The sequence below is a fragment of the Hordeum vulgare genome, chromosome 4H (genome assembly GCF_904849725.1).
Source record: "Hordeum vulgare subsp. vulgare chromosome 4H, MorexV3_pseudomolecules_assembly, whole genome shotgun sequence".
Taxonomy (NCBI): Eukaryota; Viridiplantae; Streptophyta; class Magnoliopsida; order Poales; family Poaceae; genus Hordeum; species Hordeum vulgare.
In genome coordinates this window covers 392,622,852-392,646,088 of record NC_058521.1, presented here as the reverse complement: position 1 = coordinate 392,646,088, position 23,237 = coordinate 392,622,852, and the positions used below count along the sequence as shown (strand labels likewise).

The window sequence follows — 23,237 nt, the reverse complement described above, 5'->3', positions numbered from 1 at the left end:
CCAACTGCAATAAATTTGAGCTAGTGGATCAGCGAGAATTGTCCCCATTTGTACAAGTGGGCACAGTCTCACGATAGTGGCACTCGGTACGGTATAATGACAAGCAACATTTCGGAGGTGTACAATGGTGTTCTTAAAGGGTTGAGGGGCCTACCTATCACAACACTAATTGATGACACTTGGAACCCGACTGTGTCATACTTTGCAGACAGAGTCACTGTCTCCAAGGCAGAAGATGAATTGAACAAGCCCTCATCTGAGAAGATGCGAAGACATCTTGATGAGAAAGCAAAGAAGTCGAAAAGCCATGGGTGCAGGAAGGTATATGCACTTAGCAATAAATGGGAAGTCAATGTGCGAGCAAAGTATGTTAAGGGTCACCACGGAGGAGCAAAAAAAACAAGTTGTGACCCTTGGCACAACCTCGTGTGAGTGCACTTGCAACAAGCCCAATCTTCTGGGGTACCCTTGCAGTCACGTATTTCAGGCAGCTGCAGATCAAAAAATCAGTGTTGAACCATACGTATGGCCGTTCTTCAACATGCACAATTTATACAACACTTGTAACGGTGAGTTCTCGGAATAGGGCATTGATATGAACTACAAGCAATTGTGCCCAGAAGGGACCAAATGGGTTCCTGATCCCGAGTTGATGCAAACCACCAAGGGACGTCGTCAGTCTAGGCGTCATCGCAATGAGATGGACCACACCCAGTTGGGAGAACCCACGCAATGTCGGGTTTGTAGGTGCCCTTGGCACTCGCGTAGGGAGTGCTTGTATCGTAAGAACAACACTTCATGATTTTTAATCATTCTATGTATTTTAGTTTCATTTCGTCGTGATGTAATCTTCGAATATTTAATTTCATTTCATCATGATGTAATATTTGAATATGTAATTTCATTTAATTGTGATATAATCTCTGAATATTTAATTTCATTTAATCATGATTAGAGGTTATGGCTGAAATGCCCCAGCTTTTGGAGGGGTATCACAACGCCCACCACCGTTGCCACCTTATCTTAAATCTGAATCATGAAAATCCCCCCCAGACCTTCAGGCTTCAAACCGTAAAGAAGCCCTGGAAATCCAAAATTGTTTCCTTGATCACCTTGAGGCTTATGGACTCCTTCATTTTGCGAACCTCGTAGCTCTCCATGCAGTTTCACTGCTGACCCATCCCTTTCGACATCCCTCGTTGATCGATGGAGACCCGATACCCACACCTTTCACTTTCGTTGTGGCAAGCTTGCACCTACGCTCAAAGACGTGTCAATGATCACAGCTTTACCAATTAGAGTGTGCTAGTGGTCCCTCCACGAGTTTCTCCTACTTGGCCAGAAGATGTCTCAGGCCGTCTTAGGCTTGCAATGCCCGTATCAGATCGTTCAGGTCTGCCTCGAGGTGTTCCACTGAGCTCGTTTTGTACGAACTTCGAAATTTTATCTAGCTCTGTTGATCTTGAGACCACGAAGAGACACTTGTTTGCATATTTGCTGTGGCTATTTGGTGTGATTTTCACAACCCTAATTATACCTTGCTTGCAAGCATTCATGCATGCATTTTTGTTTTTCTTTGAACTTGAAGTGAGGAACTGATCAAGCCTCGAAATTCAATTTTTTTCAAAAGGCAATATAAAAATTTCTTCAAAATGATCCAATAAAATGTTCCAACTATTCTATGAAAATATCGGGATGAGATAACTTGCCAACCAATATTGTCAAAACAAAGAAACATTTTATATTGGACTTTTGAATTAACTAAACAATTATTTCAAATTTAATTATATTTGCTATATACAAAATATAGTTCCATAAATTCTGAAACTTGTTATGTGGCACTGCATAATTTCATTTGTGTCACATGATAATTTCTAGGATTTTTAGAAATGGTTTTATATTTTTATAAAAGCCACAACAAATGTCAGAAAAAGAGTAGAAAGAAAATAAAATAAAAAGTTAAAACTTACCTGGCCTGCCCTGGCCCACGAGGGAAGCCAGCCCAGCCCACTAGGGGTAGGGGGTCTTTTTCCTCCTCGTGCGAGGAGGACAGGCAGGAGCGTGGCGTGCACGGCCACGTCGCCGGCCACCTCCACCCTACCTGCCCCCCTCGCCTCATCTATGCCATGGAGGCCCTGATGCCCTCTCCCTTATCCTCCTCGCATCTCTCTCTTTCCCTTTCTCCCTCTTCTTCCTCAACCTCGGACCAGAGTGCACCGTCGTCACCGTCGAGCACCACCATGACCATCGTTGCTGATCTGCACCCTTGAGTTTCTCAACATCTCCGCCTCCACGAGCTTCTCCTCACTGCCGAAGGAATTGGACCGCATAGGCGGGAGACAATGAGCGCGAGCTCCTTCTCCACCTCCTGCCACCCGCAACCTCATCGCCGATTCACCAGCTAGAGGGCCTCCCCAGGCTCTCCGTTGCCTCCACTGGATTCGCGATAAGCCGCAACTCCGTTTCCCCCTCTCCCCAAGGTCCTCCCGAGCCCCTAGCTGCAGCCCCGCATCGAGCCCGAGCCTTCTCTGGCGACCCCAAGTTCCCTCGCTAGTCCCACTAGACGAGGTCGAGCACGGACTACCTTCTCGTGATCTTAGCATGCCGAATCGTCGTCTATAGCCTTTTTCCGGTGAGCTCCGGCTAGCTTCGTCATAGATTTGGTCGCCGCCGGCCCAAGTCCTGTAGGCGCCGACATGGCCTGCATCTTAGCACTAATTAACCCCCTAGAGACACTGACCAGCGGGCCCTGCAGGTGGTCAAACCCCCCATTAGCGTAGGTCAACGTGGAGATTACCCCGGGTCACTGTCCAGTGGCTCCCACTGGTCAGGTTCGACCTGGCCCGGCTTGTTGACCTATTAACGCAGGGATGACATCAGCCTGACGCAATAACAATTTTTCTGGATAAAAAAATAAATCAGGAAATTCCATAAAATGCCTAAAACTTTGAAAACTCATAGAAATTAATCTATAGCTCTGAATGAAATAAATAATATATGAAAATTTATCAAAAAAATGAAAGAAATCTTATTGTACCATTTTCATGCATGTTTGAACAGCTTAAACATTCTGAATAGGACAATTTAATTAAAGGCATATAAATGCTTATAAATGGGTTTTAAATTGATCTATATTTATCAAATATCTTCCATTGAACTTATGACCACTTGCATTAGACAAAATCAGCATCATGTTAACATGCCATACTCATGCATCATTGTGAAGCATTTGCCGTGCTTAATTTGTTCTTTGTTTAATCTTTTTGATAGACTTGCGACATGTAGTTATCACCGACATCGAAGAATAGATGAGTTCTTCTGATCAACAGGCAAGCAAACCCGCTTGAGCATTTCGATACAATCCCACTCTATCACTCTTGCTCTCATTTCAATGCATTAGGACAAGATGATTCAACTGCTACTTGTGTTACGGTAGATGAACCCATTCCTTTGCATGACCTGTCATTGTCACAGTAAATAGCTAAACCAAGCAACCTAGCATACCTGATAGATGCTTGAGCCTTTTTGTGCCATTTCCCTGTTATGCTTGCTATGCTTAGAGTTGAGCTGGTCTGATCATCTGGATGATGAATTGGAATGATCATGTCCTACTGATGAGAGTTAAGTATGTGAACCTGTTTTGGTAAAGGTAGCGATGAGAGGCCATGTAGGAGTACATGGTGGGTTGTCTCATTGATACCACACTTAGGACCTGAGATCTTGTGTTGGTGTTCCAAGACTAGATACTACCGCACATTGGGTTCCGGTAACTCGACCCCTCTCGGCCTATTAACTACTCTGTTCTTAGTCGAGGAGTCGCAGTAGTTCGAAAAAGTTCATAGGTTGTGGCACGGCCTGCTAAGTGGATGAATGGCCCAATCAGGACCAGCTTGGGGCCCTGCTCACATCGTTTGAGGCCATGTTGGAAACCTCGGTCAGACTTCCATTATGGGTTCCAACTCAGATAGGCGATTGCCTTGGATGTGAGTCGTTGTAGGTTAACGTCTGTGGTGGACTCCCGCGCTGGGCTTCCGCTTGAAGGTTGTCGAGGTGCATGTTTTATGTGCACATGGCGATAAGCGGCGGAAGCATGTGTGACGAAGTACACCCCTGCAGGGTAATTATTTATTCGAATAGCTGCGTCCTCGGATATGGACTAGTTCGATACTTGCATGGTTCATAGATAACTTTAACGGATACTTTAAAATGCACCACAAAAGTGTGAGTGCTATGGATGGCCTTCTCGTAGGATGACAACAGAGGATCCATGGTGGTGTATTGATGTGGTGGATATGTGAACTCATGTGCGCTCTCTCGTAGGGAGACGAGATAGGTACGAAACATTGTTGTAGTGTAGGTTAGCCAAAGGTCAAAGCTGGTATTTCTGCAATAAACCCCACAACCCCGTTCATTGATACATGATGCATATGTAGTTAGTTCTGATCTAAGTCTTGCCGAGTACCTTCGTACTCACTATTTCTTATTTTCATTTTCATAGAGATAGACGTTGTTCTCTATATGTTTTTCTGTTGACGTTAACTTCGACGGAATAGCTTGGGAACCCACATAGTGGTATGGCTCCTATGGTAGGGTCGTTGTAGCTTTTTGGGCTCTTCTAGCCGCTTTTAATAGATGTCTGTACCCAGACATGTAACTTCCGCTTGATGTTTGTATGCTCTGAATGTTGGGTCATGTTGAAAGTGCAGTCATGCCCTTAATCGTGTTTTGGTGTTGCTTACAACACACATATAGATAACTAATCACTAATCCCCTTTAAGCTATTGTTAATGATTATGTCTTGATAAGGACAAGCTCATGTGCTAACAAGGACAAGATCAAGATAAGCATTCCTGAGCACCACATGCTTGATTCTTGTGGATGTTCACATGGTGGACAAATGAAGATGAATACATAAGCTAGGCGTTCCACATTGTGTATGAGAGAGCTACTTGAAGACTTCATCATGTCGTGCTTTCAACTTGAGCCAAGAAGAAACAACAACATCAAGCTCAAGTGAAAGGGCTAACTCAAAGGTATTAGTTCCTTTGATGTTAGTGCTGCGGAGTGATGATCAGCGAATAAAAGTATACACTCAAGTATGGATCATCGGTACCCTTTTATAATTCTTGAGTCCTTAGGGATCCCGCACTATTAAGAGGGGATCACAGGTTTTGCGATGAACTTTCTCAAACTACATCTCCACTGTTCTGCTCAGACCACATCTCCACTGCTCTGCAGTTATCTGAAAACAGAACACATGCCTCGGACATCCGGCTTCCTCCAGACGTCCGAGGGCCGGACGACCGACTGCTTCGGAAATCCGGAATCCTATACCAGAGAAATCAGAGCCATATAACTCGGACTCCCGGCTCCCTCCAGACGTCCGAGGGCCGGACGTCCGACCAGCTTCGGAAATCCGGAGCTTTGCACCAGGGAAACTTGAGCCATATAACTCGGACTTCCGGCTCCCTCCGCACGTCCGAGGGCCGGACGTTCGACCACTTTCGGAAATCCGGAATCCTGCACCAGAGAGGTTTGAGTCGAATAACTCGGACTTCCGGCTTCCTCCGGACGTCCGGTCTCTGTTCAACTACACAGTGGCTCCAGATATATATACATCCCTCGGACGACCGACCCCTGTCGGGCGTCCGGCTCCTTGTGGACGTCCGGACATCCGAGAACTGTCGGATGTCCGACCCCTGTCTGACTTAAAGTGTCCCCAACGGCTGTTTTACTCTCCCCACTATATATACCCCCTCCAACTTCATGAGAGGGTGCCCAACATAGCCATATCCTCATAAGAACACATTTATACCCCACATACATTTGCTCACACCAAATCTTAGATCCCAAGAGCATTTGTGAGCCCCCTTGAGAGTTGTTCCAATCAAAAGATAGATCGTCTCCCTCTCCTTCTCTCAACCCAAGCTATTTGAGATTTGAGCAAGTTTTGAGCATTCCCCGTGATCTTGTTACTCTTGGAGGTTGGAGACTCCTAGGCGGTAGGAGTTCTTCGGAGAGGAATCAATCCGTGTGATTACCCCCGGAAAAGTTTGTGAGGGTTTGGAAGCCACATCAAAGGCTTACCACTAGTGGTTGAGAAACGCCTTCGTGGTGTTATCTCAAAGGGAGAATAGGGTGAGCCTTCGTGGCGTTGGTGTGCCTTCGTGGTAACATCCACCTCTCTAACGGTGACTAGCTTCCCTCCAAGGAAGTGAACATCGGGATACATCTTCGTCTGAGTGACCTTGGTTATCCTTAACCCTAACTCCTTACTTGTGGTTTACTTGTGTTACTTGAGCATACATACATTGCATATTGTCTGTGCTTATTATATTGTGTTGGCTATTTCCTGTACAAGATTAATCATTCAAGCATACCCTCTATATCCACACGTTCACACTTGCAGCTTTTGATATATCGTGTGCTATAGTGTAATCTAGTATCTTGTGTCGTTCACCTACTTGTCGTGTGATATAGCTCAAGTAAGCTTGTGTAAACTTACTTGGGCTTGTTAGTAACTGTATTGTGTCCATCTTGGTAGATCGTGTTGTTGATACACGTTGCAGTGCCTAGTGCATTTAGGATTTGTGCTTGACAAGTATCCTCTCAGTTTATTTCCGCATTAGGTTTAAGCCAAATCCGAAGAAGTTTTTAAATAGCCTATTCACCCCCCCCCTCTAGGCGTCATCGAGGTCTTTTCACATGTGATCCCCCTTTTGTTTGTAACATTATACTATGTTGGCTCTTCGGAGTCTAATAAATAAATGATGTGTTGTAGAGTTATGTTGTGATGCCATGTTGTACCTACACATATCGTGCATATTATGTGTATGTTTGAATTGCATTGGTATGTGTGGGATTCGACACCTAGTTGAGTGCCTTTAGTAGTATTCTTTACGGGGAAATGCCTCTTTGTGCTTCCACCGAGACTTGGTAGCTTGCTACTGCTCCGGACACATTGATTGACTGGCATGTATCCTTCTTTGCTGTTGTGTTTGTCCCCTCGGGGAAATGTCACGCAGTGTAATGGAGTCCATGTAGCTTGCTATGACTCGTCTACACACATTGTTGACCGACACCTGCTTTGTTGGGTTATGTATGCATGTCCCTGTACGGATGTGCCACTTGGGTTTATAACTAGCCATGAGGACCCGGGTTCTCTGACATATGATTACTGGCGACATAGTCATATACGTGAGCCAAAAGGCGCAAACGGTCCCGGCTAAGGTAAGGTGGCAGCCGTGGTGATTACCGTGCGTGAGGCCACAAAGTGATATGTTGTGTTACAAGCTGGAATCGTATGGCTTAGGATTGTGGCCCCGACAACGTTGGTATCAGAGCTTGACTGTCTGTAGGATTACCAAGCCAAACTGGTCGATGTTAAGTCTACTAACACTATAGTTATATAAGGGAATTGATTGTGGAAAGGGAACGTATATTCTTTTTTACTTCTTTCCTCAAGTCACTATATTCTGAGTCACCCTCTTCTCTTCTACGGGGATTAAGTGTTGGAAATATGCCCTAGAGACAATAATAAATTAGTTATTATTATATTTCTTTGTTCATGATAGTCGTTTATTATCCATGCTATAATTGTATTGATTGGAAACACAATACTTGTGTGGATACATAGACAAAACACTGTCCCTAGTAAGCCTCTAGTTGACTAGCTCGTTGATCAAAGATGGTCAAGGTTTCCTGACCATAGGCAAGTGTTGTCACTTGATAATGGGATCACATCATTAGGAGAATCATGTGATGGACTAGACCCAAACTAATGAACGTAGCATGTTGATCGTGTCATTTTGTTGCTACTCTTTTTCTGCGTGTCAAGTATTTATTCCTATGACCATGAGCTCATATAATTCACTGACACCGGAGGAATGCCTTATGTGTATCAAATGTCACAACGTAACTGGGTGACTATAAAGATGCTCTACAGGTATCTCCGAAGGTGTCAGTTGAGTTAGTATGAATCAAGACTGGGATTTGTTACTCTGTGTGATGGAGAGGTATCTCGGGGCCCACTCGGTAATACAACATCACACACAAGCCTTGCAAGCAATGTGACTTAGTGTATGTCGGATACCGATGATCGAATCTCGGGCAAGTAACATACCGAAGGACAAAGGGAATGACATACGGGATTATATGAATCCTTGACACTGAGGTTCAACCAATAAGATCTTCGGAGAATATGTAGGATCCAATATGGGCATCCAGGTCCCGCTATTGGATATTGACCGAAGAGTCTCTCAGGTCATGTCTACATAGTTCTCGAACCCGTAGGGTCTGCACACTTAAGGTTCGACGTTGTTTTATGCGTATTTGAGTTATATGGTTGGTTACCGAATGTTGTTAGGAGTCCCGGATGAGATCACGGACATCACAAGGGTTTCCGAAATGGTCCGGAGACGAAGATTGATATATAGGAAGTCCTGTTTTGGTCACCGCAAAAGTTTCGGGCTCATCGATAGTGTACCGGGAGTACTGGGAGGGGTGCCGGGGACCATGGGGAGGGGTGTCACGCCCCAAGGGGTCTCATGGGCTATGGGAAGAGATAAACCAGCCCCTAGTGGGCTGGAATAAGTTTCCACTAAGGCCCATAAGGTTTGAGAAGGAAAAAACACAAGGTGGAAAGAGTATCCAAGTGGGAAGGTGGTATCCTACTCCAAGTAGGATTGGAGTAGGACTCCTCCACCTCCAGTTTCGGCCGAACCTTGAGGGTTTGAGGCTGCCTCCTCCCCTCCCTCCCTCCTATATATACTAGGGTATTAGGGATGATTTGAGACAACTTTGCCATGGCAGCCTGACCACATACCTCCACGGTTTTTCCTCTGGATCGTATTTCTGCGGAGGCCTGCTGGGATAGATCACCACCAACCTCCGGAGTGCCATCACGTTGCCGGAGAACTCATCTACCTCTCGGTCTCTCTTGCTGGATCAAGAAGGCTGAGATCATCGTCGAGCTGTACGTGTGCTGAACGCGGAGGTGCCGTCTGTTCAGCACTAGATCGAAACGGATCGTGAGATGGATCGCAAGACGGTTCGTGCAACGAATCGCGAGATGGTTCGTGGGACGGATCGCGGGACGGGTCGTGGGACGGTTCATGGGACAGTTCGCGGGGCGGATCGAGGGATGTGAGGACGTTCCACTATATCAACCGCGTTTCTTAACGCTTCTGTTGTGCGATCTACAAGGGTACGTAGATCGGAAATCTCCTCTCGTAGATGGACATCACCATGATAGGTATTGCGTGTGCGTAGGAATTTTTTTGTTGCCGATGCGATGTTCCCCAACATTAAGGACTAGGCTTCTTATCTATCTGCTAGGATGACGAGTTACTAAACCATGGACTTACAAGATGGTCGTGTGTCAATCCTATTTCCATCAGAATTGTGAGAATTGATGCCTATGTTCTTGTTGCACCTTGACCCATGGTGTTGAGTTGTCATTTATTGCTCAAATCTCTTGCAGACTGCCTCATATTTCTTGATGGTACATCCGTTATGCTGTCCGATTTTCTCTAGGATTGTGGTGTTTTAGTGTTCTTCCTTGTTTCTGAACCTGGTTGTTTCCTTCAAGATGTCGCTAGTAATCCGGAATTCTGCTGGTCGTGGTCAGGACCATGGAGATAGTAGGGATGAAGAAGGTCCTCTCGATCCTCCTTTGATGACAGAGGTTATGTTAGAAATTGAGAGGAGCAAGCGTGTCACCAACCGTCTATTCGAGCACATTAAGCAGAATACAACCCATCAGCACAATGGGCTAGTATCCATCAGAGACTTCATCAAATTGAATCCGCCCACCTTCCATCATTCCATTGAGCCACTAGATGCAGATGATTGGCTCCGAAGTATCAACAACAAGCTGCGTTGTGCAAACGTGGCTGAAGGAGACAAGGTTACCTATGCCACATATCACCTTGAAGGTTCTGCTAGCCTATGGTGGGAGAACTTTGAGGCCATCCGTCCCACAGGACAAGCTACTTCATGGAAGGAGTTTTGTGAAGCTTATTGTGAGCATCATATTCCACAGGCCCTGATAGATCGGAAGAAAGAGTAGTTTTGCAATTTGACTCAAGACAAGATGAATGTGGTTTCTTATAGTTGTGAGTTTGGACGCCTTGCACGTTATGCACCAGAAAAAGTATCCACAGATGCCAAGAAGCAAGCTAGATTCAGGAAAGGTCTTAACCCAAGGCTTCGTCATGATCTTAGTCTGCACGAGTTCATTAGTTTCGAGGTTCTTGTGAACAAAGCCATCCAAGCAGTAACAAGCAGAATGAACTACAAGGAATCTCGCAAGCACAACCGTGATGTTGGATCATCTTCAGTTTCTCTGTCCCAGAAGTGCAGGATATGGATCCCGAATGCAGCTCTTCCTCCGAGATATGTACCGAGGCCATCCTATGTGGTGCCTCGTTTGCCGATGCCAAGTGTTCCCCAGAAGAACCTCATCAGCCAAGTGTTCAACCCAGACCCACGTCCTTATTTATGGTGCTTAAAGTGTAGCCAACCAGGACACTAGTCAAGGGATTGTCCTCTGCGTGGTTATGTTTCACCCCCTTTAGGAATGGGTGTTGTTCATTGCAAACCGCCAACAAAGAAGCTTAAATAAAGGTTAGTTGCTCTAACTCGTGGATGTGTGCACCATGTATCTACAGAAGAAGGTCAAGATGATGTTCATGTCGTGCTTAAGATGCTTCTTATCAATTCTTATCCAGCTTCAGTTCTATTTGACTAAGGAGCATCCCACTCCGTCATCTCTGAGCGTTATGCCTCCTTGCATAACATTGCTTTTGAGGATATGCCCATTCCATTAGTAATTCAGGCTCAAGGTTCCAAATGGCAAACTAATGTAGTAAGCAATGGTAACCAAATCCTTGTCGATGGTTTAGTATTGTGTGCTTCCCTGATAGCCCTGGAGATTTCAGATATCAATATCATTTTGGGGATGGACTGGATGACAGCTCATCATGCCAAAATTGATTGTTTCTCTAGGACTATCCAGTTTACTCATCCTTCTGGCCAGATAGACAATGTATCAGCTGGTATTTCAAAATGCCAGATTTATGCTCTCAATGCCAACCCTCTTCGAGACTTTGAAAACATTCCGATAGTCCGTGACTTTCTCGATGTGTTTCTAGAAGAACTGCCAGGTGTTCCACCTGATAGAGAAGTAGAGTTTGCATAGAACTTATTCCAGGAACCGTTCCAATTGCTAGAAGACCCTATAAGATGTCTCCTCAAGAATTAGCTGAGCTTAAGGTCCAACACGATGAATCTTTGAAGAAAGGTTTCATTCGTCCTAGTTCTTCTCCTTGGGCTTGTCCTATCCTCTTCGTCAAGAAGAAGGATGGTACGGATCGGATGGTTGTAAATTATCGATCGGTTAATCTGGTCACGATAAAGAACAAATATCCGCTCCCCAGGATCAACGATCTATATGATCAGCTCGCTGGATCTGTAGTCTTTTCCAAGATGGATTTGAGAGTAGGTTATCATCAAATCAAAATCAGGAACGGGGACATTCTTAAGACGGCCTTTGTCACTCATTATGGCCAATAGGAGTACATCGTCATGTCTTTCGGTCTAACCAATGCCCCAGCCACCTTCTCCCACTTAATGAATTCAATCTTCATGGAGTATCTGGATAAATTCGTCGTGGTTTACCTCGATGATATCTTGATCTACTCAAAGAATGAAGAAGAACATGTTGAGCATCTTAGGCTGGTATTGATGGAACTTCGATAGCACCGCCTTTACGCCAAATTCTCTAAATGTGAATTCTGGTTGCCACAAGTGACCTATCTAGGCCACGTAATCTCTGCGAAAGGTATTGCTGTCAATCCCGAGAGAGTTCAGGCCGTTCTTGATTGGACTCCACCTGAATCGGTGAAGCAAGTTAGGGGTTTCCTTGGCTTAGCAAGCTATTGTCACCGCTTCGTTGAGAACTTCTCCAAAGTTGTCAAACCTCTAACTGAACTCCTCAATAAAGATAAGAAGTTCGAGTGGACCCCACTGTGTCAGGAAAGTTTTCACGAGTTGAAAAGAGGACTAACTATTGCCCCAGTACTTGTGCCTCTGGATTTCACAAAGGACTTTATTATCTACTGTGATGCCTTGCCTCAAGGACTTGGATGCGTTCTTATGAAAGATCGTCATGTGATTGCCTACGCTTCTCGACAGTTGCATCCACATGAGGAGAATTATCGGACACACGGTCTGGAACTTCCCGATGTAGTTTATGCACTGTTAACCTGGCGACATTACCTTTTGGGTAATCGTTGGGAAATATACACTGATCACCCGAGTCTCAAGTATATATTCACCCATCCGGATTTGAATCTCAGGAAAAGACGTTGGGTTGAGTTGATCAAGGACTACGACTTAGGAATATCTTACACCCCAGGAAAATCCAATGTCATGGCTGATGCACTAAGTCGTAAATCCTATTGTAACAACCTCATGTTGCTACAAAGTCAGCCTCTTCTCCATGAGGAATTTCATAAACTTAATCTTCACATTGTTCCTCAAGGATTCCTTTCTACCTTGGTGGCAAAACCGACTCTTGAGGATCAGATCATAGAAGCTCAGAAGCATGATACAGGGATTTCCCGGATCAAGAGCAGCATTGCCAAAGGAGTTGCAGGTCGTTTCTTGGTAAATGATAAAGGTGTCGTATTCTTTGAGAATGGCTTGGTGGTTCCCAAGAAGCAACATATGCGAGAGCTGATTCTCAAGGAAGCTCATGAATCTCCTCTCATGATTCATCCCGGTAATACGAAGATGTATCAGGACCTACGCCAGAGGTTCTGGTGGACCCAGATGAAGAGAGAAATCGCTCAATTTATTGGTAACGGTGACTTTTGTCATCGCGTTAAGGTAGAGCATCAAAGGCTTGGTGGCACCCTTCACCCCTTGGCTATTCCCGAGTGGAAATGGGACAAGGTCGGTATGGATTTCATCACCAGCTTTCCAAAGACTAAGAAAGGGAATGATGCCATCTTCGTGGTCATCGATCGTCTTTCGAAAGTTGCTCATTTTCTTCCAGTTCGAGAGAGTATAAGTGCTAGTCAGTTAGCAGTCCTATATATTCCTCGAATAGTTTCTATTCATGGTGTTCCTCTGGAAATAAATTTAGACCGTGGAAGTCTTTTCACCTCTCGATTTTGGGAAAGTTTCCAAAATGCTATGGGACCCATCTCTCTTTTAGCACCGCTTATCACCCTGAGTCAAGTGGTCAAGTAGAAAGAGTCAATCAAATTCTCAAGGATATGCTCATAGCTTGTGTTAACTCATTCGGAATGAATTGGGAGAAATCTCTTCCATTCGCCGAGTTTGCTTATAACAACAGTTTCCAGTCTAGTCTGGGCAAAGCTCCTTTCGAAGTTCTGTATGGACGAAGATGTCGAACGCCATTAAACTGGTCAGAAACCGATGGAAGACAATTCTTTGGACCGAATATGATCCAAGATGCAGAAGAGCAAGTTTGCATTATTCGTGAAAATTTGAAAACCGCCCAATCTCGGCAAAAGAGCTAATATGACCGTTGTCATAAGGAAGTAACTTATGAAGTTCATGAGAAGGCTTACCTTTGGGTGTCACCTCTCAAGGGTACCCATCGTTTCGGTATCAAAGGCAAATTGGCTCCTCGTTACATTAGTCCTTTTTGCATGCTCGCTAAACGAGGAGAGGTAGCCTACCAATTGGAACTACCCCCGTGACTTTCCAAAGTTCATGATGTGTTCCACGTTTCTCAACTCACGCGCTGCTTCAAGGATCCTATCTGTGAAGTGGATCATGAAGCGCTTGATCTCCAAAATGACCTCTCATATCGAGAATATCCTGTTCGTATTATCGATGAAACTGAGCGCATCACTCAACGTTGCAACATCAAGTTTCTTAAGGTTCAGTGGTCTCATCATTCCGAGGATGCAGCAACCTGGGAGTGCGAAGATCATCTTCGGCTTGAGTACCCCGACCTCTTCCCGACTCCGCCTGAATCTCGGGACAAGATTCCTCTTTAGTGGGGGTGAGTTGTCACAACCCTAGTTATACCTTGCTTGCAAGCATTCATGCATGCTTTTTTTTGAACTTGAAGTGAGGAAGTGATCAAGCCTAAAATTCAATTTTTTGTCAAAGGCAAGATAAAAATTGCTTCAAGATGATCCAATAAAATGTTCCAACTATTCTATGAAAATAACGGGATGAGGTAACTTGCCAACCAATATTTTCAAAACAAAGAAACATTTTATATTGGACTTTTGAATTAAATAAAAATTATTTGAAATGGAATTATATTTGCTATATATAAAATATAGTTCCATAAATTCTGAAACTTGTTATGTGGCACTGGATAATTTCATTTGTGTCACATGAAAATTTCTAGGATTTTTAGACATGGTTTTATATTTTTATAAAAGCCACAAAAAATGTCAGAAAAAAATTAGAAAGAAAACGAAATAAAAAGGTAAAACTTACCTGGCCTGCCTGACCCAGGAGGGAAGCCAGCCCAGCCCAGTAGGGGCAGGGGGTCTTCTTCCTCCTCGTGCCAGGAGGACACGCAGGTGCGTGGCGCACACGACCACGTCACCGGCCACCTCCACCCTACCTATCTGCCTCCCCCTCGCCTCATTTGCCCCACGGAGGCCCCGATGCCCTCTCCCTTATCCTCCTCGTGTCTCTCTCTTTCCCTTTTCCCCTCTGCTTCCTCTCCCTTGGACCAGAGTGCGTTGCCGTCACCGTCGAGAACCACCATGGCCACCGTCGCTGATCTGCACCCCTGAGCTTCTCAACATCTCCGCCTCCACGAGCTTCTCCTCCCCACCGAAGGAATTGGACCGCAGAGGTCGGAGACAACGAGCGCGAGCTCCTTCTCCAACTCCGGCCACCGGCAACCTCATCAACGATTTGCCTGCTAGAGGGCCTCCCCGAGCTCTCCGTTGCCTCCACTGGATTCGTGGTGAGCCGCAGCTTCATTTCCCCCTCTCCCCAAGGTCCTCCCGAGCCCCTAGCTGCAGCCCCACATCGAGCCCGAGCCACCACTGCTAGAGCTCGTCGCCGGCGCCTTCTCCGGTGACCCCAAGTTCCCTCGCCAAACCCACTAGATGAGGTCGAGCACGGACTACCTTCTGGTGGTCTCAGCATGCCGAATCGTCGTCTATAGCCTTTTTCCGGCAAGCTCCGGCTAGCTACGCCGTGGATTTGGTCGCCGCCGACACAACTCCGGTCGGCGCCGACGTGGCCCGCAGCTTAGCACTAATTAACCCCCCTCTTAGAGTCACTGACCAACAGGCCCCAAAGGTGGTCAAACCCCCAATTAGCGTAGGTCAGCGTGGGGATTAGCCTGGGTCATTCACCAGTAGCCCCCACTGGTCAGGTTTGACCTAGCCCGGCTAGTTGACCTACTAACGCATGGATGACATCACCCTGACGCAGTAATAGTTTGTCTAGATAAAAAAATAAATTAGGAAATTCGAGAAACTGCCTAAAACTTTGAAAAATCATAGAAATTAATCTGTAGCTCCAAATTAAATAAAAAATATATGAAAAATTATCAGAAAAATGAAATAAATCTGACGGTACCATTTTCATGCATGTTTGAACAACTTAAACTTTCAGAATAGGACAATTTCATTAAAGGCATATAAATGCTTATAAATGGGGTTGAAATTGATCTATATTGATCAAATAACTTCCATTGAACTTATGACCACTTGCATTAGACAAAATCAGCATCATGTTAACATGTCATACTCATGCATCATTGTGAAGCATTTGTCGTGCTTAATTTGTTCTTTGTTTGATCTTGTTGATAGACTTGCGAGATGTAGTTATCACCGACATCGAAGAATAGCTGAGTTCTTATGATCAACAGGCAAGCAAACCCCCTTGAGCATTCTCATACAATCCCACTCAATTGCTCTTGATCTTATTTCAATGCATCAGGACAAGATGATTCAACTGCTACTTGTCTTACGGTAGATGAACCCATTCCTTTGCATGACCTGGCATTGTCACAGTAAATAGCTAAACCAAGCAACCTAGCATACATGATAGATGCTTGAGCCTTGTTGTGCCATTTTTCCTATTATGCTTGCTATGCTTAGAGTTAAGCTGGTCTGATCATCTGGATGATGAATTGGAATGATCATGTCCTACTGATGAGAATTAAGTGTGTGAACCTGTTCTGGTAAAGGTAGCGATGAGAGGCCATGTAGGAATACATGGTGGGTTGTCGCATTGATACCGCACTTAGGACATGAGATCTTTTGTTGGTGTTCCAAGACTAGATACTACCGCACATTGGGTTCCGGTAACTCGACCCCTCTCATCCTATTAACTAATCTATTCTTAGTCGAGGAGTTGCAGTAGTTCGAAAAAGTTCATTGGTTGTCGCACGGTCTGCTAAGTGGAAGAACGACCCAATCGGGACCAACTTGGGGCCCTGCTCACATCGTTTGAGGCCATGTTGGAAACCTCGGCCGTACTTCCATTATGGGTTCCAATTCAGATAGGTGACTGCCTTGGACGTGAGTCATTGTAGGTTAATGTCCGTGGCGGACTCCCTCGCTGGGCTTCCTCTTGAAGGTTGTCGAGGTGCTTGTTTTATGTGCACATGGAGATAAGCGGCGAAAGCATGTGTGACGAAGTACACCCCTGCAGGGTCATTATCTATTCGAATAGCCGCGTCCTCGATATGGACTACTTGGATACTTGCATGGTTCATAGATAACTTTAGCGGATACTTTAAATGGTCCACATAATTGTGAGTGCTATGGATGGCCTTCTCGTAAGATGACAAGAGAAGATCCATGGTGGTGTATTGATGTGGTGGATATGTGGACTCATGTGCGCTCTCTCGTAGAGAGACGAGATTGGTATGAAACATTGTTGTAGTTTAGGTTAGCCAAAGTTCAAAGCTGGCATTTCTGCAATAAACCCCACAACCCCGTTCATTGATACATGATGCATATGCAGTTAGTTCTGATGTAAGTCTTGCTGAGTACCTTCGTACTCACTGTTTCTTATTTTCTTTTTGCAGAGATAGGCGTTGTTCTCTCTACATTTTCCTGTTGACATTAACATCGACGGAATAGCTTGGGAACCCAGATAGTGGTCTGGCTCCTATGGTAGGGTCGTTGTAGCTTTTTAGGATCTTCCAGCCGCTTTTAATAGATGTGTGTACCGAGGCATGTAATTTCCGCTTGATGTTTGTATGCTTTTAATTGTTGGGTCAGTTGATCCCCTTCTGTTTGTAACATTATACTTTGTTGGCTCTTCAGAGTCTATTAAATAAATGATGTGTTGTAGAGTTATGTTGTGATGCCATGTTGTATCTACACATATCGTGCATATTGTGTGTATGTTTGAATTGCAATGATATGTGTGGGATTCGACACCTAGTTGTGTGCCTTTAGTAGTACTCTTCATGGGGACATGCCTCTTTGTGCTTCCACTGAGACTTGGTAGTTTGCTACTGCTCTAGACACATTGATTGACCGACATGTATCTTTCTTTGCTGTTGTGTCTGTCCCCTCGGGAAAATGTCACACGATGTAATGGAGTCCATGTAGCTTGCTACGACTCGTCTACACATGTTGTTGATCGACACCTCCTTTGTTGGGTTATGTATGCCTGTCCTTGTACGGATGTGCCACTTGGGTTTACAACTAGCCATGTCGATCCGGGTTCTCTGACATATGTTTACTGGTGACATAGTCATATACGTGAGCCAAAATGCGCAAACGGTCACGACCAAGGTAAGGTGGCAGCTGTGGTGATTACCGTGCGGGAGGCCACAAAGTGATATGATGTGTTACAAGCTGGAATCGTATGGCTTAGGATCGGGGTCCCGACAGTGATTTTTCCCAATTCTCACGGGGAGGTAGTTTTGCCCGATCTCATCTACTTTGCCGCAAAGATAGTGGACGAACCATTTGACGTGGATCCACCATATAGGTTTGGTTCTGCTATCCTTTCTCACACATACGGAGGGTTGTGTGATGCCACTCAAAAAACTTCATTCGCAGCTAAAGCTCCACTACTTTGTATCTCGTACGAGTTTCTACAATTGTGGTCACGAAAATACTTACTTGTAGGACGACCCAGATAGTAGGTCCGGGAACCCCGTACGATTATCGTGCGGGCGTTGTAACTATGTCCAGCCGGTGGACGCTCGGTTGGAAAAAATGGTCTACTAAAATTGCGAAAGATTGTTACCCCACATACCCTGATCAGTTTGAGCTTCTTGACGACTCACTAATCACATGGAACCTGTGGATTGAGGTAGACATTGAAATGGTATTTGGTTCGCAACTTAACCGAGTGGAATGCGTGAGAGATAGTCCCTTCTTGATGACTCGCCGCAATTTATTATATCTGTGGTTTGTGGAACCGTACAATCCTGGCCGTGTCATGAGACAGTTCGGTCTACATCAAGATATTCCACCATCGGTTCCAATATGTATCGACGAAGAAACTCATAAGTAAGTAAGATGTTACGTGCCTAAATAGTTAATGTCTTTTTAATTCATAAAATTTACTTTTTATTATCTAAATTTCAGGATGAGCAATATGGGCAGATCTGGTATCGATTGGAATGCAGAAAACATTCAATGGATAAACCAATGGAATAATGAAGCTCTGCAAAATTTAGTGCATCAGCAAAGGTAATTTTACTTAGGGTAATTTAATTATGTACATATAAAATAGAGAAGGTAATGTAATTATTTATTTACGCAGACCTTATGATGCAACTATGACACAAGCGTACCACAATTGCTATCACATGAGCAAGCGTACTAGACTAACGTGTCAACCACCTACGAGGCCAACACATCCCACACATATGGAACATTTGCAGACACGGATAGACACATCATCAGCTTACTATCGTGACTCCACGGTAATCATCAACATCTTGCTATTCAGGTCCATCATTTCATGAACAATTCAAGCAACCAACAACCAATTTTTTTCAGATTGATATTTGCAATGAAGTAGGGACGACGGCGAGGGAAGGAATGCGAGCTCGAGGAATTGGTACTCAAGCGGCGTCTGTCTACAAAAGAATTGGCGAATTTGTCACCACTAGATTATGAGATGCGGTACAGAGAACGAAGTTGCCACTGAAGCGTACAACATTCCGGAACCGAGGTCAGATAGAACGTGTGCGGCCACGTCGTCGTCTAGGCGGTGGGGAGAGGGTCCTAGTACTAAAGCGACAGTTTCACGACATGACTCGTCTCTGCCACTACACGGGCAGTCATCCCAGGTACATGTTCCAGGCTTGGGTTCGATGCTCGAGGAGACTCATTTCATGGACCAGGATGCATATACAGGATATGGCGCATACACCCAAGGTGACGGATCTCAGCCATATGCCTCCACGCGAAGGATCGGAATGCCCGAGGAGACTCGTTTGTCTCAGACAAACCAACACACTACATGTGAGGGATCACAAAGCTACAACAACGGTCAGGTATGTACGAGTATAATAAGCAATTACAGGTGTACAACATTTACATGACTTTTATTTACGTACATTTTTTCTGTGCAGGAATTCATGATGCATCATGGGAACACGAAGAAACCGAGTGTGCCGTACACAAAGAAATACTCACAGAAACGCATGATACTCAATGCGGGCTCCGAGGAATGCTAAATGAGTTTTTCGAGAAGGACGTTATTGGCCCATCTTATATCCCTTCTGAGTCACAGCCATACACCTATAATTTCGAGTCATCATCACAATATGAATTGCAGAGTCCACCACCTATGCATGAGTCGCAGACACATGAACAGTAGGGACAGTACGACCGTGGTCTACGTGAACACAGACCCCCTAATCGCTTGTCACCTTCCGGTCGTCGGGAAAGGCCAGCTGGCCATCGTCGCGTAGGGTGATTCGTCTATCTATGTGTGCGAACTATTGTATCTCTCTATGTCAGTTTCAAACTTTCAGATATAGGTACAATACATCTATGTAGTTTGATGAAATAAAAGTTCTCGATATATTTCGACGCATTTTTTCAATTGATAATTGCTTGCATAAAATAAGATATATTAAATTTTTGAAATTAAGATGCATCATCATACAAAAACTACATAAAGTCATGAAGGCGAAGAGTGTTTCAGTGCCTTCTTTTATAGTCTCAAACGGATGTGAAGGCGGGAAAATAAGGCGCGAACATGCAAAATTTAGTAGGAAAAAAGGGCGCGGATACAGATGAAAATTAGGCGAGAAAATGGAGCCGTCTAGCGCCACTTTCGATGCCTGCAAATCAGCGTGTGTCACTTTCGACGCGTGGGAATCAGTGCGGCGTAGCGTCCTGACCGGCCGCCTCGAGCGGTGGTGGCAGGTCCCACCTGCACGGCCCCGTTCCGTCGCGTGGCTGGCTGGGACAAAAACCCAGGCCGACCGCCTCACCTGGTGGCGGCAAGGCCCAACCGTCTGGTCCCGTGGCGGCAAGTGTCACGCGTGATCTGGTGCGCTTGCCGCCACGTAGAGGTGAGGTCTCTTCTTACAAAATATACAACATTTGGTCTTTTTTGACAATACCTAGTGGTCCTTTTCGAAGAAAAAAATCCCGGCCCGCACGAGTCCTTGTCTTCCGCGCGTGGACGCTACACTTGCGTTGTACGAGAGCCTCTCATCCTCTCACCTTCAAACCCCATCCATCTCCTCGATCTTACCCCCCGCGGCCACGCTCCCGCCCCCACGGCCATGGCGTCTCTCTACCACTCCTCCTTCCCGCTCTCCCCTCCGTCCTCCAGCTGCCATGGTGTCCTCTCCTTGCCCCCTCGAACCGCGGTGCCGTTCGTTTGCCTCTGTAGAGCACCACCGCAAGACGACCACGACGCGGAGCTCCTCGGCGCGCTCCAGTCCAACGGCAACGGCAGCCTCCTCAAAGAACAACATCCCGCGTCAGCCAAAGTTCTGGAGTCGGGCTCCGGGGAATTGGGTGACAGTGGCGGCGGGAGGAGGAGCTCTCAGGCTCAGCTCCGGGCGCGTGACTGCGCGAGGCGGATCATGAGCCTCCCCATGGAGGAGCGGGTGAAGGTGCTCGACCTCCTGCAGCGCGACGATGCGGCGCTCACCATCTCCGACTACAACGACATCATCTCCGCGCTCGCGAGGGGCGGGGACTACGACTCCGCTGTCGCGCTGTTCAGGGCGCTCGAGCCCAACGGCGTGGTTGCGCCAGACGCCCACTCTTTCGCCATCGCCGTGCAGTGCTTCTGCAGGAAGGGCGCGCCCGACGAGGCAAAGGAGACGCTTGACGAGATGGTAGCTCGCGGTTACCTCCCCAGCGTTTCTGCCTTCTCTGCCGTCGTGGGCTGCCTCTGCAAACGTGGACGCGTCACCAGGGCCATGGAGGTGTTCGACACCATGCGTTCCGTCGGGAGCGAGCCCACCATCCGCACGTATAACAGCCTCATCGGCGGGCTCTGCTACGTTGGCCGCCTCGAGGAGGCGCGGGTCCTCCTCAACAAGCTCAAGGACTCGCCCAAGCAGACGGCGGACATCTACACTTTCACCATTGTGCTGGACGGGTTCTGCAAGGTGGGGCGGACGGAGGACGCCATGGCCATCTTTGAAGATGCCATCCGGTTGGGCCTCTCGCCCACGATTTTCACCTACAACGCGCTGCTCAATGGCCATTGCAAGGAGGGGAACCTGCTGAAAGCGTATGACCTGCTTATGGAGATGTGCGACAACGACGATTGCCCGCCGGACAAGATCAGCTTCAGCATTGTGCTGCCGGCTCTGCTGCGAGCAGGCGAAGTCTCTGCAGCGTGGAAGACGTTCAAACGCATGGAGCACGCCGGGTTCGAGGCGGACAGCCGCGCGCTGGACACCCTGGCCCGGGGGCTATGCCGGCAGTGTGCGGCGGACATCTCGGTCCTGAGGGAAGCCAAGGAGGTGTTCGGCAAGGTCGTGGCCGCCGGGCACGAGCCGGTGTCGTACACGTACTGCCTGATGGCGCAGGCTCTGGCACGCGGCGGCGAGGTGGACGCGGCCGTGGCCATATTGGACGACATGGTGCGCAAGGGGTACGCGCTGCGGAAGCGCGCGTACACGGACGTGGTGCGCGCGCTGTGCGACCGGAGCAGGACTTACGACGCTCTCCGGGTGCTGGCCGTGGTGATCGCGAAGGACTTCGTGCCCGGCCGGAACGCGTTCGACGCGCTGCTCGAAGAGCTCAGCCGGCAGGGGAGATGGCCCGACGCCATGGCAGTGTACGCCGCTGCGGTGAAGCGGGGCGTCGTTGTGTCGCTGAAGCGTCACGTCAAGGAGGCGCTGGCGCGGGATCAGGAGAAGGAAGAGGCGTGGGAATCACCGGCGCAGTTGGGTGTCCCATAGTGAGCGATTGTGCTCCGCAATTCTTCGGGGCTTTTCCATTCGATGCTGAATATAGTGATTTGACTCTGCCGTGCAAATGCCTGATGGGTTCTGGTGGAAAAGATCGTGCCATCACTGCACTAGAACAGAGATTGTTTTCCATATCAGACTGTACTGGAGCATCAGCATGACAACATCATGCATCCAGTAATGATGAATTATTCCGCCGCGGGGTTGTAGATTGTTTGCAACTTGTAATTACTCGCTCCGATTCCCAAATATAAGTCTTTTTAGAGATTTCATTAAAAAACTACATACAAAACATAATCTACATTTTAACGAATATTGCTTTTGGCTCCCGAGCTCACTGGAGGTCTTTAAATTCAAACTTCAAATTCAGTAAAAATTTGTATTTTAATGTTTCAAATTTTTTTGAAAAAAAATACATAGATAAATGAAGGTATAATACATAAGTGTGTAAATTTTCAGAACAAAATACGTTAAAATGAGGGCTGTGCAAAAAAACAAATCTGAGGCTGTTTAACACATGTTACTATTCATCATTTCAGACCATGAATTTGTCTTTTTTGTATAGATCACGTTTTAAAGTATTTTGACCTGAAATTTTACACACATGTCGGTTACATCCTTACATACATGCATATTTTTTTTCAGAATTTTTTGAATCATAAAAATTTGAATTTAATTTTTTAAAAAATAAAGGCCTCCATGGCTCCCGGGAGCCAAAACGCCATTCTCACAAAACGCCATTCTCACATATTCGTATGTAGTCTTTTAAAAAAATATCTGAAAATCTTATATTTAAGAACAAAGAAAGTAGATAAATACATAGCCCAACTGGATTTTTGTGCTGTTTCTA

The 23,237-nt window shown here is 46.1% G+C and overlaps 1 protein-coding gene across 1 annotated transcript; it reads left to right on the top strand.

Moving 5' to 3' along the window:
- The first annotated feature begins 20,647 nt into the window (after nucleotides 1–20,647).
- On the top strand, nucleotides 20,648–22,521 carry LOC123446505 (putative pentatricopeptide repeat-containing protein At3g16710, mitochondrial). The gene has a single exon (XM_045123082.1). The coding sequence runs from the start codon at nucleotides 20,738–20,740 to the stop codon at nucleotides 22,376–22,378; it is 1,641 nt and encodes a 546-aa protein (XP_044979017.1). The 5' UTR covers nucleotides 20,648–20,737; the 3' UTR covers nucleotides 22,379–22,521.
- Nucleotides 22,522–23,237: the final 716 nt, after the last annotated feature.

What these genes read in the sequence shown, in the direction of transcription:
- LOC123446505 (XM_045123082.1), top strand. Translation starts at nt 20,738, where the DNA reads ATGGCGTCTCTCTACCACTCCTCCTTCCCGCTCTCCCCTCCGTCCTCC.